The sequence below is a fragment of the Lampetra fluviatilis genome, chromosome 29 (assembly GCF_964198595.1).
Source record: "Lampetra fluviatilis chromosome 29, kcLamFluv1.1, whole genome shotgun sequence".
Lineage (NCBI taxonomy): Eukaryota > Metazoa > Chordata > Hyperoartia > Petromyzontiformes > Petromyzontidae > Lampetra > Lampetra fluviatilis.
The window spans coordinates 3,261,719-3,274,560 of NC_136303.1; the positions used below are offsets into that span (position 1 = coordinate 3,261,719).

At 47.1% G+C, this 12,842-nt stretch overlaps 2 protein-coding genes across 2 annotated transcripts; both read right to left on the bottom strand.

Moving 5' to 3' along the window:
* Positions 1-1,680: 1,680 nt before the first annotated feature.
* Positions 1,681-7,436, bottom strand: RPS19 (ribosomal protein S19). The gene is made up of 6 exons (XM_078870001.1): positions 7,358-7,436; positions 6,158-6,228; positions 5,112-5,212; positions 4,447-4,630; positions 2,892-2,946; positions 1,681-1,768 (listed from the first exon to the last, which is right to left on the bottom strand). The coding sequence occupies exons 2-6, from the start codon at positions 6,226-6,228 to the stop codon at positions 1,739-1,741; spliced, it is 441 nt and encodes a 146-aa protein (XP_078726127.1). The 5' UTR covers positions 7,358-7,436; the 3' UTR covers positions 1,681-1,738.
* Positions 7,437-9,252: 1,816 nt separating this feature from the next.
* On the bottom strand, positions 9,253-12,788 carry LOC144943052 (PIH1 domain-containing protein 2-like). The gene is made up of 4 exons (XM_078870219.1): positions 12,646-12,788; positions 11,325-11,769; positions 11,017-11,133; positions 9,253-10,622 (listed from the first exon to the last, which is right to left on the bottom strand). Exons 2-4 carry the CDS (start codon positions 11,748-11,750, stop codon positions 10,473-10,475), a joined length of 693 nt encoding a protein of 230 aa, XP_078726345.1. The 5' UTR covers positions 11,751-11,769; positions 12,646-12,788; the 3' UTR covers positions 9,253-10,472.
* Positions 12,789-12,842: the final 54 nt, after the last annotated feature.

Consider the following 12,842-nt stretch of genomic DNA (forward strand, 5'->3'; position numbering starts at 1 on the left):
ATATTGGGCGTGGGAACGGCCACAGCGAAAGGAGGCCGATTAATTGATCACAAAAAAGTAGATTTTTAAGCCGAATAATCAACTATTCCCGGCTCTACCATTAAACCAGAATCCACGTACGATAACATTTTTTCGCAACCCGTGAATAATCGAGTTAACTATGGATCTATGTTTACAAATGTTGCAATGAGTTATAATGCATAGCTTGGCTATTTCACACCGGTTTTCAAAATTTCTGCATTACAATCGGGTCCCTGCTCTGCACCAGACCATCCAACGCGGTTTTGCAAATTTGTAATGGCCATAATTGGGCTACAGCGAGTGCCTCTTGGAAGCCAACTTTCATTCCCGCATTGTCCATTTGTTACACTGCCATTGAGATGCCTGGTTTGTTCCTGTTACAAGCCTAAGCGTTGTCAATAACGCAATTTCTCGGAAAGCATTGAGCCTCGGAGACTTTCAGGATAGCAGATTGAGCTATTTGGAAAATTCCTCTTCAAGGAGCAACACCCAGAGAAAACCCCGAGGATGATGGGGGTTAAACGGATCTCCGCCAAGGTCGGTTTGAACGCAGAATTTTCTGCGCTGTGCATCTCTGGCCACCTCGGAACCGCGTCGGTTTGAGAGTTTGACAAATCTTTGGCGTGATCCAGCAACCCTCGCGAGACCACCACCACACGCAGGCTCGACACAAGGCTCACCCCTCTGCTCAATTGCGCCGTTCGACGTTGCGCGCGTTTTGCGAATGCAGTCCCAAGCAACTTTCGTCACCTCGCAAATTTTGTACATTTAAAATTGTGGCATTTCGGTAACCGGATGGGGAAATGGGATCAGTGTTATGTATTTATTGTTCGGGATTTTCTCCCAACGGTTGGGCTTGTAAGTTCCATGCGTGCCGTCCAAGCAGTGTTAAAATGCGCCAAGTTTTTTCTGCAGACTTGCACGTAAATATATACGGACTTTTAAATGGTTGTGCTAAAACTGCCCCGTTTCACATTCTTTCCATTTTCAGCGAGTGCATACGTCCTCGTGTAACATGTTTCACGTGTGGGATGCTTTCATCTTTAGTGTACGCAATGTATAAATGGTGACCAGTCTTATAGGCCCACTCATCAGGCCCAAGAGGTTTCCTTGATGGGTAAGGTTAAGAACCAGTAAACTCACGTTGGCCCAATTTCTCTCAGTTAGCTACGAGTGGCAATTCTGTGACTGTCCACATTACTTGGGAGTCTTGGCACGCAGTGGGCAGTAGTTGCCTTCAAATACTTGCGAGGCAAAAGCCAGGAAGCGGGCTGCTGACAAATTAAAACGTCGCGTCAAATTTTCGTCCCGCCTACGTTTTTGATTGCAATGTGTGAAACCAAATTTTGAAAAAGGGGAAACTCCATATCCGTCAACCCATATTCTGGTACAGGTAAATTGAGTCCAGGTCCATGTGATGTACAGCCGTTTCAATAAGGGCAACATTGTTTGGTCTATGTGTGTTTCTCCCCTGTGATGGAACTTTGTAGGATTAACGTTGAGATTTATAAGGGCACAGGGTGCCCAATAAGTGTCTGAATTGGTCTAATAAGGTAGGGCACTGATAAGGGGCTGCCAGGTATAGGAATCGTGGCAGAGACCGGCCCACAACATTCTCCAAATGCGACCACGAGATTTTACCAACACAAGACGACAGCATTGTGAGAATGTGGATTTTATTTATCTGGTTTCCATGCGAGTGAACAGGTGCGCACACTCAGTGCTTCTTTGGCGTTGCTCCGGCAACCTGCATCATGCACACACCAGAGTACAAAAAAGCACACGCAGTTCCGCTTGAATTCAGTGTCAATGGGCAAGCAGTGAAACCGAGCCCAGCCCAGAGAAACCATCACCGACTGTGCCAGTAAAGCACACGGGTGACTATACAATTAGACAAGTCGACAACACGCCGTTCCTCCACAATAGCAGAATTTTTTTCCCACATCTCAGACACACGGCATTCTGGTCGTCGATTTTTTTTCAGCTATTCAGTATAATTCCCAACATGCACCTCGCTGTGCCCTTCTTCGCACACTTTTCAGATAATGTTCTGCTTTCTTTGTCAACGCCCACGTTCATGATCAACATAATGCAAGCAGGTCACACAGCGGTTTAAGACTTCCCTCTGTAGCAAACCAAGGACATGACTGCACCAGTAGAGGTTCCTTCAAATAGGAACAGCATCAAGGTGCATTTATTTAATCAAGAAGTCATTTAACTCAAAGCAGGCAAATACAAATGCATGCTTAAGTTTATATGTAAAGCAGTGAGGTGCCATTGAAGATGATTAAACTACGGCATGGATTGGTGAATAAATTATGTGTAAACAAAGGCCATCATTGACATAGATTCACCGTCTATAGTTTTGCTCGTGCCCTCAGGGTCACCCAGATCGGTAATTTTCCACTTATGTTTGTGGGTATATCTAGCTAAATTAACATTCATGTGTATTATGCATACGCGATTATTTGTATGCACGTTTGCGTGTACAAACACGTTTACAGTAAAACCTCAATATAACATTCCCAATTTTACACGAAGACGCAACATTCACTATTCCCACGCACCTGGTAATCAATTTAACCAGCCCCCCCCCTCTTAAGAGCACGCGAGTGAAGTTTTACTAGAATGTACTCGTTGCATGTATGTGTGCACAATAGCTCACAACAAGCAAGTGCACTGGGTGGATAACACACATCAATGTGCCGCCAGTCACCGCACAGTCAATTAACCCTGGCACAGGTGCCGTGGGGACGTCACCGGCACCATTCAAGTGGCGCATGTATGTTCAACTTCTATAGCATCGTACGTGGCCAAACGTGCTAATCAGAGTTGTGAACGGTGGTTGTCGCGTGTGCGAATGTGCGTACCTGTCCAGCGATTCTGTCGAGGTCCCTCTGCCCTGTGGGTGTCAGCCTCCTTCCCCTGAAAAGAACACACAAACGGCACCGAGTCAGCGACACAGTTCCCGCTCCCCCGAACCCCAGCGTGCGGATAAACCACCACACCTGCTGCCCATCTACCCCCCCCCCCCCCAATGCAAAGTGTGAAATAACAAAAAACCACCCTACACTTCCGCACTCTTACAAACATACAAATGTGGCACACTGCGCTGCGAGGTGGTCGGAAGCCTGTAAAGCGATGGATTTTCAAATCTACCCGAGCAGAGCTTTGAGTGCAATGCTCTCAAATGGGTGAGATTTCTCCGGGTTGCCGAGTTTCCTCCCACATGAAGCCAAATGCTCATTTGAGGCAAATGGTGCCAAACATCTCGATGCAGAACCCTCGTGAGAGTCTGAGACTCGGTGAGTGTGACTTCGAATGATCCACTGACTCTCAACAGGCAACTGAATATTATGAAAGTGATACTTTACAGAGAATGTTATTGACATAGACTTCCTAAAATTAGATTTTCTTTGCGATCTCTCCCTATTTAGTGCAGTATCTGTAAATGGTATCACCCAATCTTAGACGGAATCAGATATACGCACTTCATCTAAACTCTGGAGGACGCGCTTGGCGCAAGCTGTTAGTGCAATGCCCTATGAACCCTGCATCCCGAGTACATTTCAGGCCACGGCTAATATCTCCGAAACAATGGTGCAAAGTGATCATTATATGCCGAGGAGACCTAAGGGAGGCCCAGACTACGTAGAAACATCAATTGCCAAGATTAATCACAGCCTGGTGTGGAGAACGGGTAAGCCAAATCTCGCAGCACATCACAGTTGCCACAGCACCCCTACCCACAGACACTTGCATAAACAAACGTCCCCTGGTACTCAATTTTAAGGCAGAGTTAATGCAGTAGAGGCCTAGAACTGTTAACGGTTATCGATACCAATTTCCACTGATGTGATCTTGCAGCAGCAATTTAACCCAACCTTTTCGGATCATAGTCCAGTGTGCGAGCCACTACGCCCCTTGTACACTCGTAGCTAAGCAAAGTGGCCAATCTGAAAAGTAAAAATGTATAATTCGCCCCAATACGTACGGGGTGTCATTTCTTGACAATCTGGGCTAAAGCCTGGAACACACCAATAATTATACACGTAGAAGGAAATGAATGCACACTTCCAAAACCGTAAGCATTACTCCCTTGCCAAGAAAGGTGAACAAAAGTATGTCTATCGGAAGCACAGTCCCAATTGGTTGAAACCTATGCCCGCACTTTCTTTAGACGTGTCCATCCATCCGTCGCCTCCCTCAATCCGTCCCACCAGCCAGCCAGCAAAACTTTTCAACCGAAGCATGATAGAATGACGGCGTATCTCGGGCAATTACGGCTGAGGTGGCAGGCGATTTTGGCAGGCAGGCGTGACGCGCAAACCCAGCTCGACGCCGTGGGGGATGCGGGTGACCGTGTCGCCATGCAGATGTGCGCGCGGTGGCGTAACGTGCGGTTACTGGAGTTGGGCTTCTCACCCGGTGGGATCCTTCTCCACCATCTTGAGGCTCTCGAGGGACTGCAGGACCTTGCGAGCGACGTTCTTGGAGCCGCGCGAGAAGTGGCTCGGCTTGGTGCCGTTGCGCTGCCGACCGCCGTAGATCTTGGTCATGGCGCCGACCCCGACGCCACCGCGCAGGTACAGGTGTCTCACCACCGAGGCTGGTGGGGAGGGGCACGGGGCACGGGGGAGGGAGAGGGGGAAAGAGTCAGTGATTGGGTCATGATAAGAATCGTGAATCAAATCGATACAATGGATTGTGGCGATCGAACCGCTGGGTTTAGGGATACTCAATTACATGCCAACTAGTTTATACGGCTTGACCCGCGAGGTTGGCGGGGAGCACGTGGCACGGGGGGGGGAGTGGAGTGGCAAGAGTCAGTGATTGGGCCCTAAAAGAATCTTAAATCGAAATGATACACTGAATTGTGGCGATCGAACCCCTGGGCTTAGGTAGTCATCACCTCTGCACCTCTAATTAGCACGGTTGGCTACGTAAAGTGTGAAATAAGTTCCACATATGTACATTACATGCCAACTAGTTTATACGGCTTGGAGTGGGGAGGGTGGTGTGTGCGCGTCCACGCCCGCGTGTGTGTGTTCAGTGTACATTCGGTTGCGTGCCCACGATTGTGCTCGTACCAGCGCGCACGTAGTACCAGTCCCCATCGTAGGGCGCCAGCTCCTTGTGTTTGGCCAACTTCACTGTATCCACCCAGTCGGGCTTCTTCAGCTTGCCCGACCTGGAGCACAGGCGAGACACACACACCAATCTCTCAATTACGAGCATCGTGGGCGGGGGCTGGTTCTGTCAATAATAAAAACTCAATCCAGCCTGTTTTCCTATGATGCGGTGGTCGTTGCGTTTCTGAAGAACAGCGCGTTGTGGAAAAATCGCGTTATAATAATTATCGGGGGTAAAGCATAGTCCGCGATAACACTTGAGATGCGAACGCAGGCTCAGCAAAGACTGAAGCGCATGGTGGGTAGCATCTAGAAGCATCCAGCAGCATCCCGCCTTGTGTGACGCTACGCCGAGACACACCGTACAACTGCTTGTTCCTACAAAACCATAGCGTAAACCGATGCCCGAGGTAACACGTACATTTTCCTACGATGCTAGTTGGTTGTTGTTGGAGGCAGCGCGAGACATTCCCTTTCCCCGAAACATCACAGTGTTCAATTTGTAAACGTTGTGGGTTTACTCTCCAACACGCTGGGTGAGCTTCAGTAGTCAACGAATTGGCACGTTTTGGTTACGTGACAAACCTTACTATCTGGATGTGTCGGCTGGTGGCGGGTTTAACAGACACATTTATATTTACGCGACCAAACCCAAAAAAGACTTTAACCATGAATAATATTGGTCGCGAAGGCCTACTACTACTAAATTCAATTAATCTAGGAGCAAACCTGAAAAGCAGTTGCGAGTAGCAACATCATCAATACCAGCTAACATCACACGCCTCGCCAAAGAGAAGCAGTTCCAGCCATCACATTAGGAGTTAATTAAATATTTGACCAAATATAACAGGCTCATTTTTACGTTGATGTTGTTGTATGGCCCACAAATGATGTTATAAATATCCAAATGGCCCTTGGTAGAAAAAGGTTCCCCGCCCCTGTGTTAAATTAACATTCCCCATTGCCCAGAGAGGCTCGGGGGAGGACGGCGGCGGCCCACTCACTTCTTGAGGAAGGCCGCGAGGGCCTTCACAAACTCCTGCTGATTCACGTCCTTCACGGTGATGCCTGGCATCTGCAGCGAGGGTGGTGGGGGTCGGGGTGGTGGGGGTCGGGGTGGTGGGGGTCGGGGTAGCGGGGCCACAAACACAGCACACAGAGAGGGGACCGGCAGAGTTAGGATACAAGTCAGCTTCAGGGAGTTGTTATATATTTGTACATACAAGCTCTCGCGCGAAGATGTTAAAATGTGTGAATGGTCCTCTCTTCCTGAGCAGAAATCGACACCCACCAAGGGGAGCACAGATCGGTTATTACTGTTCAAGCAAGGTGATTGAAAGGGTTATATAGGGGGAAAGTGCTAAGATCTCGCCATGAACTTAAACCTCACGACTCAGACGTGCGCTCAGTGTTGTTTTGTTGTGTTACAAGCGCAATATATTAAACATTAAAGTTGTATTCATTAACAGCGTCGCATAAAGAAAGATAAAATGTCTAATGTAGCCAACAAAAAGGTTACATTGTCTACCCAAACTCAACGAGTGTTAAGCTGCACGCTGCCACGTGTTCGCATCATCTACATACGAAATCTCAAAATGAAAACCACCCAGACAGCCACAACTAAAATAAACCGCAAGACATCAATAAATAAGACAATTAGCATCCATAATACGGCTTTCTTTGGGGTTATATAGCGTAAATGTGTCGTTAAACCCGCCACCGCCGATTTGTAAGGTTTGTCACGTAAACAGAATATACCAATTCGTTACTAGTACAGCACACCGGTGCATTGGGAGAGTAAATCCACACTCACAATCTGTCAAGAAGAAAATCAGCCCACCACACAATTTTAAAAACGTGTTTAAAATTTTAACCGCTCGTATTCAGAACGAGACGGGGATTTGCAAATGCAACCCGCCCCGGGGGCACCGAACCAATGCACGCGAGAGGACGACGACCACGGCCTCAGTGCCCCGAGGGCGAAAAGGCCTCAACAAAGCCTAACCCGGCCATAACCACCGTTACAGTTGGGAGGGGAGCACAAACCTTACACGCGATATTTTAACAATTTAAACAATCCTCGCCGAGGCGCTGTGCGAGCGACCGAGGCGCGACGACGCTCGTCACGAGGGCGATGATCGCAAGGTGGGAAAGAAAACGCGAATACACAACAGGAAACCGGCGGAGCTCCCGACAGAACGAACCGTGATGGCGCGCGGTGCAAGAGGCGAGAGAGAGAGAGGGGGGAGGGAGGCGCGGGGTTTCCCGGGCCCGCGGGCAAGGGGCGAGATCTCACCCCTCCCAAGATCTCGCGAGAGTATGGCGCACCTTGCCGCTCAAGCCCCGCCCACACACCCCGCCCACACTCCCCGCCCCGCCCCGCCCACAGCCTCTCTCACTCTCGCGAGATCTCCTAACACTTTGCATATTGTCCTTGGTAAATGGGCGGATAATGTATCTAGCCCCGCCCATTTACCCTTGGCCACACCCATCTCAAACCTTTATAAGACCCTGCCTCAGCAGCTCTCCCGACATATTTGTTCACCTGATGACGATTGCTTGTGTTGCAATTGAAAGGTCGTGATATTGTTATTATTTTCTTTTTTTCTACGTGGCTTTACCGAAAGACCCAAAGAATATGAATTGCTGGAGTCACGAAAGCTTTAAGTCAAGATTTAGCACTATAGTTAAGCGGCCATCAAGGGGCGCTTATTGTATTTCTGACTATGGTCAAATACATATTCACCGACGCCTAGTTTATACAGGGTGCTTCAAAACACATTCCTGCTGCGGAGGGAGCTGGTAGGAACGTTGGGTTGCTCGGTCAATGGCCAGGGTCAACGGCGGCGTGGTGTATTCCGCAAATATGCCCGACTGTGAGGGCGGGCACAAGCCGGCGTGAGTAGGTTAAACGTTGAGTTTTATAAGGGCACCACGGGGTGAACAGCCCCTCCCTCCCCACCCAGCCCCTCCCTGCCCACCCAGCCCCACCCTGCACGACGAACGGACGGACACAATAATCCGTGGGCTGGTGTAACCAGAGGTTCTACCTGTATAAAGGTTAACACTTATACGGGACTATCGTTTTTAATGGGAAAAATAACGCATAATACTACACTGTAACACGATAACAAACGTCATGTTAATCGCTTCAAAAAGTCAAAGGGTCTCCCCACTTGTTCGCCATCGTTGTCAACGCGTGCCTGTAATCTCCTCCAGGTGGTCTCCAGGGGCCGGAGGCACAAACATTTGTTGTGGTGTTGTTGCAAATTCTCAGAAGTGTTCACATTTTTTTGAAGCACCCTGTAAATTTACCATTATTGTTCAGGTCCGTTCACTGGTGCCAGTTGTAAATGTATGCAATGTATTCTCAACTATAGTTCAATGCATAGTTAACTCTTATTCTTGGTTCTTTTGGTAAAATCACGTAGGTCCCCCTTGCAAAAGAGGTTTTTAACCTCAAGGGATTGTTTTTACCTGGTTAAATAAAGGTGAAATCAAATAAAATGATAAACATGCATTCAGAGTATTTGGCTGCTATAAGTTTTCACGTAAGTAATCCACTTCGTTGAGCTATCATTTGTAGCCAGCTGTGCGGGACCCCAGGGTCCCATAAGCCCCCGGCTCTTGCATAAACTGCGTTGCGACGTCATTTTATGTCTGTTAAAGGCGAACGATACGGCAATCTATTCCTCTCGACGAGCTCTACACGATGTGCTAATCAAAGTTTTGTTTCTTCTGCGCATTCGTCCAAGCGAAGCGAGGACGACATGACAACAATGATCTTCGCCAGGTAGGTCGCGGCGTTTATGTGCGAGGTGGGACGGAGTCGCCAAAAATAAATTAATTAGGATTTTGATTTCCGTTTATTTGGGACCCCGTCATAAGGTTCATCTGAAAAATAGCTCTATTGGCTCAGTGGGCCTTACCTAGTAAAATAATAGTTGATAAAATTCACGACGAGCTTATGTCGAGCGAACTCCAGTTGAATACCTTTTTGGTCAAACATTATTTGTGCCTAAAATCCATCGTAGCATAAAAACAAGACGGTAACATGTTGAATATGCGAAATGCAACGACACAGGGAGACATCGCGATAATCGTCATATCGTGATATTTAATTAATCGTACCGTGAAATTAACATCGTGGCAATACCGTACATGGCACCCGATTATATTTCAGAGCAAACGACCTTCATATTCCAGAGTACTATTTCCTAGAATGCTTACAAATATATATTAAACCTCAACGCATTCGTTCAAATGTTATATTTTTAAATACACAACTGTGCTTAAGTCCCCATTAACCAGTTACAATCCGTATTTTCTATACTCCGTTAAATATGTACCCAAGAAAATAGCAACATTGACTCGTCTAGCATCTAGATGGTGCGGTTAGTCGACAGAGCAGAATAGTATTTTCTATATGGAATGTGATGAATTGAGAATCATGCCCTGCCAAATGTGTTTGCATGGTAACATTAACAAGTCTATTATATCCTGTAGAAGTCCCTTTCCGAGTTGAATTATATTTATGATTGCACTAACAGACCAAGCCCTTGCTCAATTGCATGCAGCATAACTGTAATCAATGCAGTCATTTTTCATTTACCATTACATAGCCGACACTTCTGGGAGTCTGAACCAATAGTATCGAATATGCAAACATATTTAGACTTAAAACTTTCGTGACTGCACGAATTCATATTCTTGGTTCTTTCGGTAAAGTCACATAAATAGAAAAAAATACAAATAATAACAATTTATTATTTTGACATTTTCTTATTTATATTTTAATTTTTTGCTTTTTATTTACGTGACTTTACCGAAAGAACCAAGAATATGCAAACACATTTTACCCAGACAGCTAAACATTAGCGTCTGTACAGATTTCCCTCACTGTATGCAGGTTCGGTTTATGCGATTTCGCATATACGTGACTAATCTATTTCGACGACAAATTCGCTGCATGCGATTTGAATTCACTAATATATTGCTATGCAGTCGGACGTGGGACAATATTGCTTGTGTACTGTGTGCGCTACTTGGCAGGCAGATAGTTGTCCTGTCTGGTGCATTGTGGGCTGGATGACTGTCTGGACTATGCTTGCCAATTTTGCTTTGTGTGCCCTTTCTTTTCAACGCATCACTCGCATAAACAGCACTGCTAACTGTATACTTCTGAGAATTGATTGCATGTTAGAAAGTGTTACATAATCTACGAATATTTCTTCCAAACTTGTGTAATTTTGCGCATCTAGCAATGCTGTCGCTGTCTTCCTGCTATGAGCAGCTTGGGCCGGAAGCGGCGGTCATTTCTCAGGTGGTTGTTGTCGTGGCAACGGGCAACGACACGGTGAGCGTCCGCGTTCTGGCCGAGAACCTGGCGGACCCAGCAACGTCAACGACTGGTCGAGAGAAGGTCACGTGCAAGCGGTATTTTCCTGGCACCTCCAGTAGCAGGTCGTCCTAACGTGGATCCCAAAAACACAGCCAACGCAAACGATCATTACTATACAATTACAATGTGGATATATATAGAATCTGAAATAAACCACGTATCAAGATGCTGTAATTAAATATGTAATACGTTATTTGTTATTTATATTGCACTGCCTATATTGATCAGCAGCGCATCACATTATAGTATTAGAAATAGTGGGAATATTTATCTCATAAAGAAGCTGCCACTCATAGACACCCCATACACAAAAGCCGAGACACACATACTTAAGAAATCCATAGACTAACATCCAAGAGACCCAAAAACTCACATAGAGGCTCGAAGACTTACAACATAAACCTATCGACTTGCATACAGTGCAATGGGAGAGAATTGTGAAATGAAACGTCAGGTGCTCACAAAGCTAATGCCAAGGTTGCAGTCGTTGATGGTGGTGACATCCGGGAGGGAGACGGTCACTATGTATCGAGGAGCACAGTCCTCGCTTTCCTCCAGATGCACAGTGTGCTTGGGTTCCTTCAGAGACATCATGGGCAGGAATCAAAAAGGCATGCATGCGTACACAAACATACCCTAACTCACTCGCAGAAACATACACAAAAAGGCAAACACGCATCAAAATATCGCAGATAAATGCGCGATGATCGCTATTACTGCTATCAGAACGAGATGGCGTGCGCGAGTCTCATAGCCAAGCCCTTGGTCACCTGCAGCCTTTCCTTCGCAAGCCCGCCTTCCGTGCAATCAATTGGCGTGGGTTCTGGCCTCTCCGGCGGAGATGTGGGCAGTTCCTCAATCAGCAGTTTCCCATTGTTCCTCCTCTTACATGCGGGCGAAGCGGTGAGCTTCAGTGCCAACCGGGAGCCATCCTCGCCGTCGCTGATGCCCTCCTCCTCTTCTTCGCCAGGCGGTCGCGTGAGAATCGTTGCTGGAAATGTCCCACGCGGGGCTGCGACTGCCCGGAGCTTCTCGACGGCTGGTTGCCGGGGATCAGGTATGGCTGCGGAGGAAGGGATGCGAGCTCCTTTCAGCTGGTGCTGGATGAAATTTTTGTAGGCGGTGGGGTCAGAGATGGCTAGCTCATCCAGTGCTCCCCAAATGTGTTCCGCCTGGCGCATCAGTCCCTTGTCCATTCTTGTGAGGGGCAATCGACTGCAATATATCATTATCATCATTAAACAAATTATTGGCAGTGGTGCACAAGAAAAATGTACGAATGTGTTAAGTTTTTATTTCATCATCTCAATAAACAGCATCATCATAAACAACACGTTTTTGAATGACTTAATTTCAATCTGCATCACTATCGTTATCATAATCGTGAACATTATTAAACAGGGTGGCCCAGATGTCTTATAACCCCCGTTTAATTCTCTAAAAGTTTTTTTTAAAAGTAAGATTTATTTAAACATCTGGACCACCCAGTACAATTGTTTTTAGGATGTTTTTGTTGACGTTTTTATTTGCTGTAACCAGGTCCCCATCGAAAAGAAGCAGTTATTGCCCAATTGGTTTTACCTGAACCAAAATAAAACTTAAAAGTATCATCACTAACATCACCGTCAGAAGTGTCACTGAAACGATCACCACCACCGTCATCGTCGTCACCACCACCATCAACAACACCCACATTACCATGGTGTTCACGATTATAAAAACTTCGAAGTACGACTTCCTCGCAACATACCTTTGCAAGGGTAACTCTTAGAACCGTTGCGATTAAAATGTAAGTTTTAAGTTTAATTGATTTGGTACTAGCTTCGCCCGGGACTTGGATTCACCACGCCCGGCCGCCTTTGTCACCCAGTGACGATGTTCACACAGCACACCAGTTACTCGTTTGAGGCTGAGTCGACCTAGGGGAGGCCCAGGACCGGTTGAAATAATCGTCACCGGTGGTGGCCGTGAGCGGGAATTGAACTCTGGTCACTGGGTTCGTAGCGCTAACCGCTGCACCACCGCTCCCCACACGATGCAGTTACGAATCAATGACAGGCACTCAAAACACCGCCGCAATTCTCAACTCGCCTCGCTTCGAAAACGTCCCGTAACAAAGCGCGCGATGTTGAATCTTCTACTCGAAATCTTCACTCGCAACGACTAAAAAAACCTCACGAATTACTGCAGCACTGCAATGGCGTCTCTCGGGTGGCTCCGTCTCCATGGCGACCCGCGCGTGCCCTTTGACCCCTCCCCCTCCCCGCTGTAACTTTCACCCCCCCCGC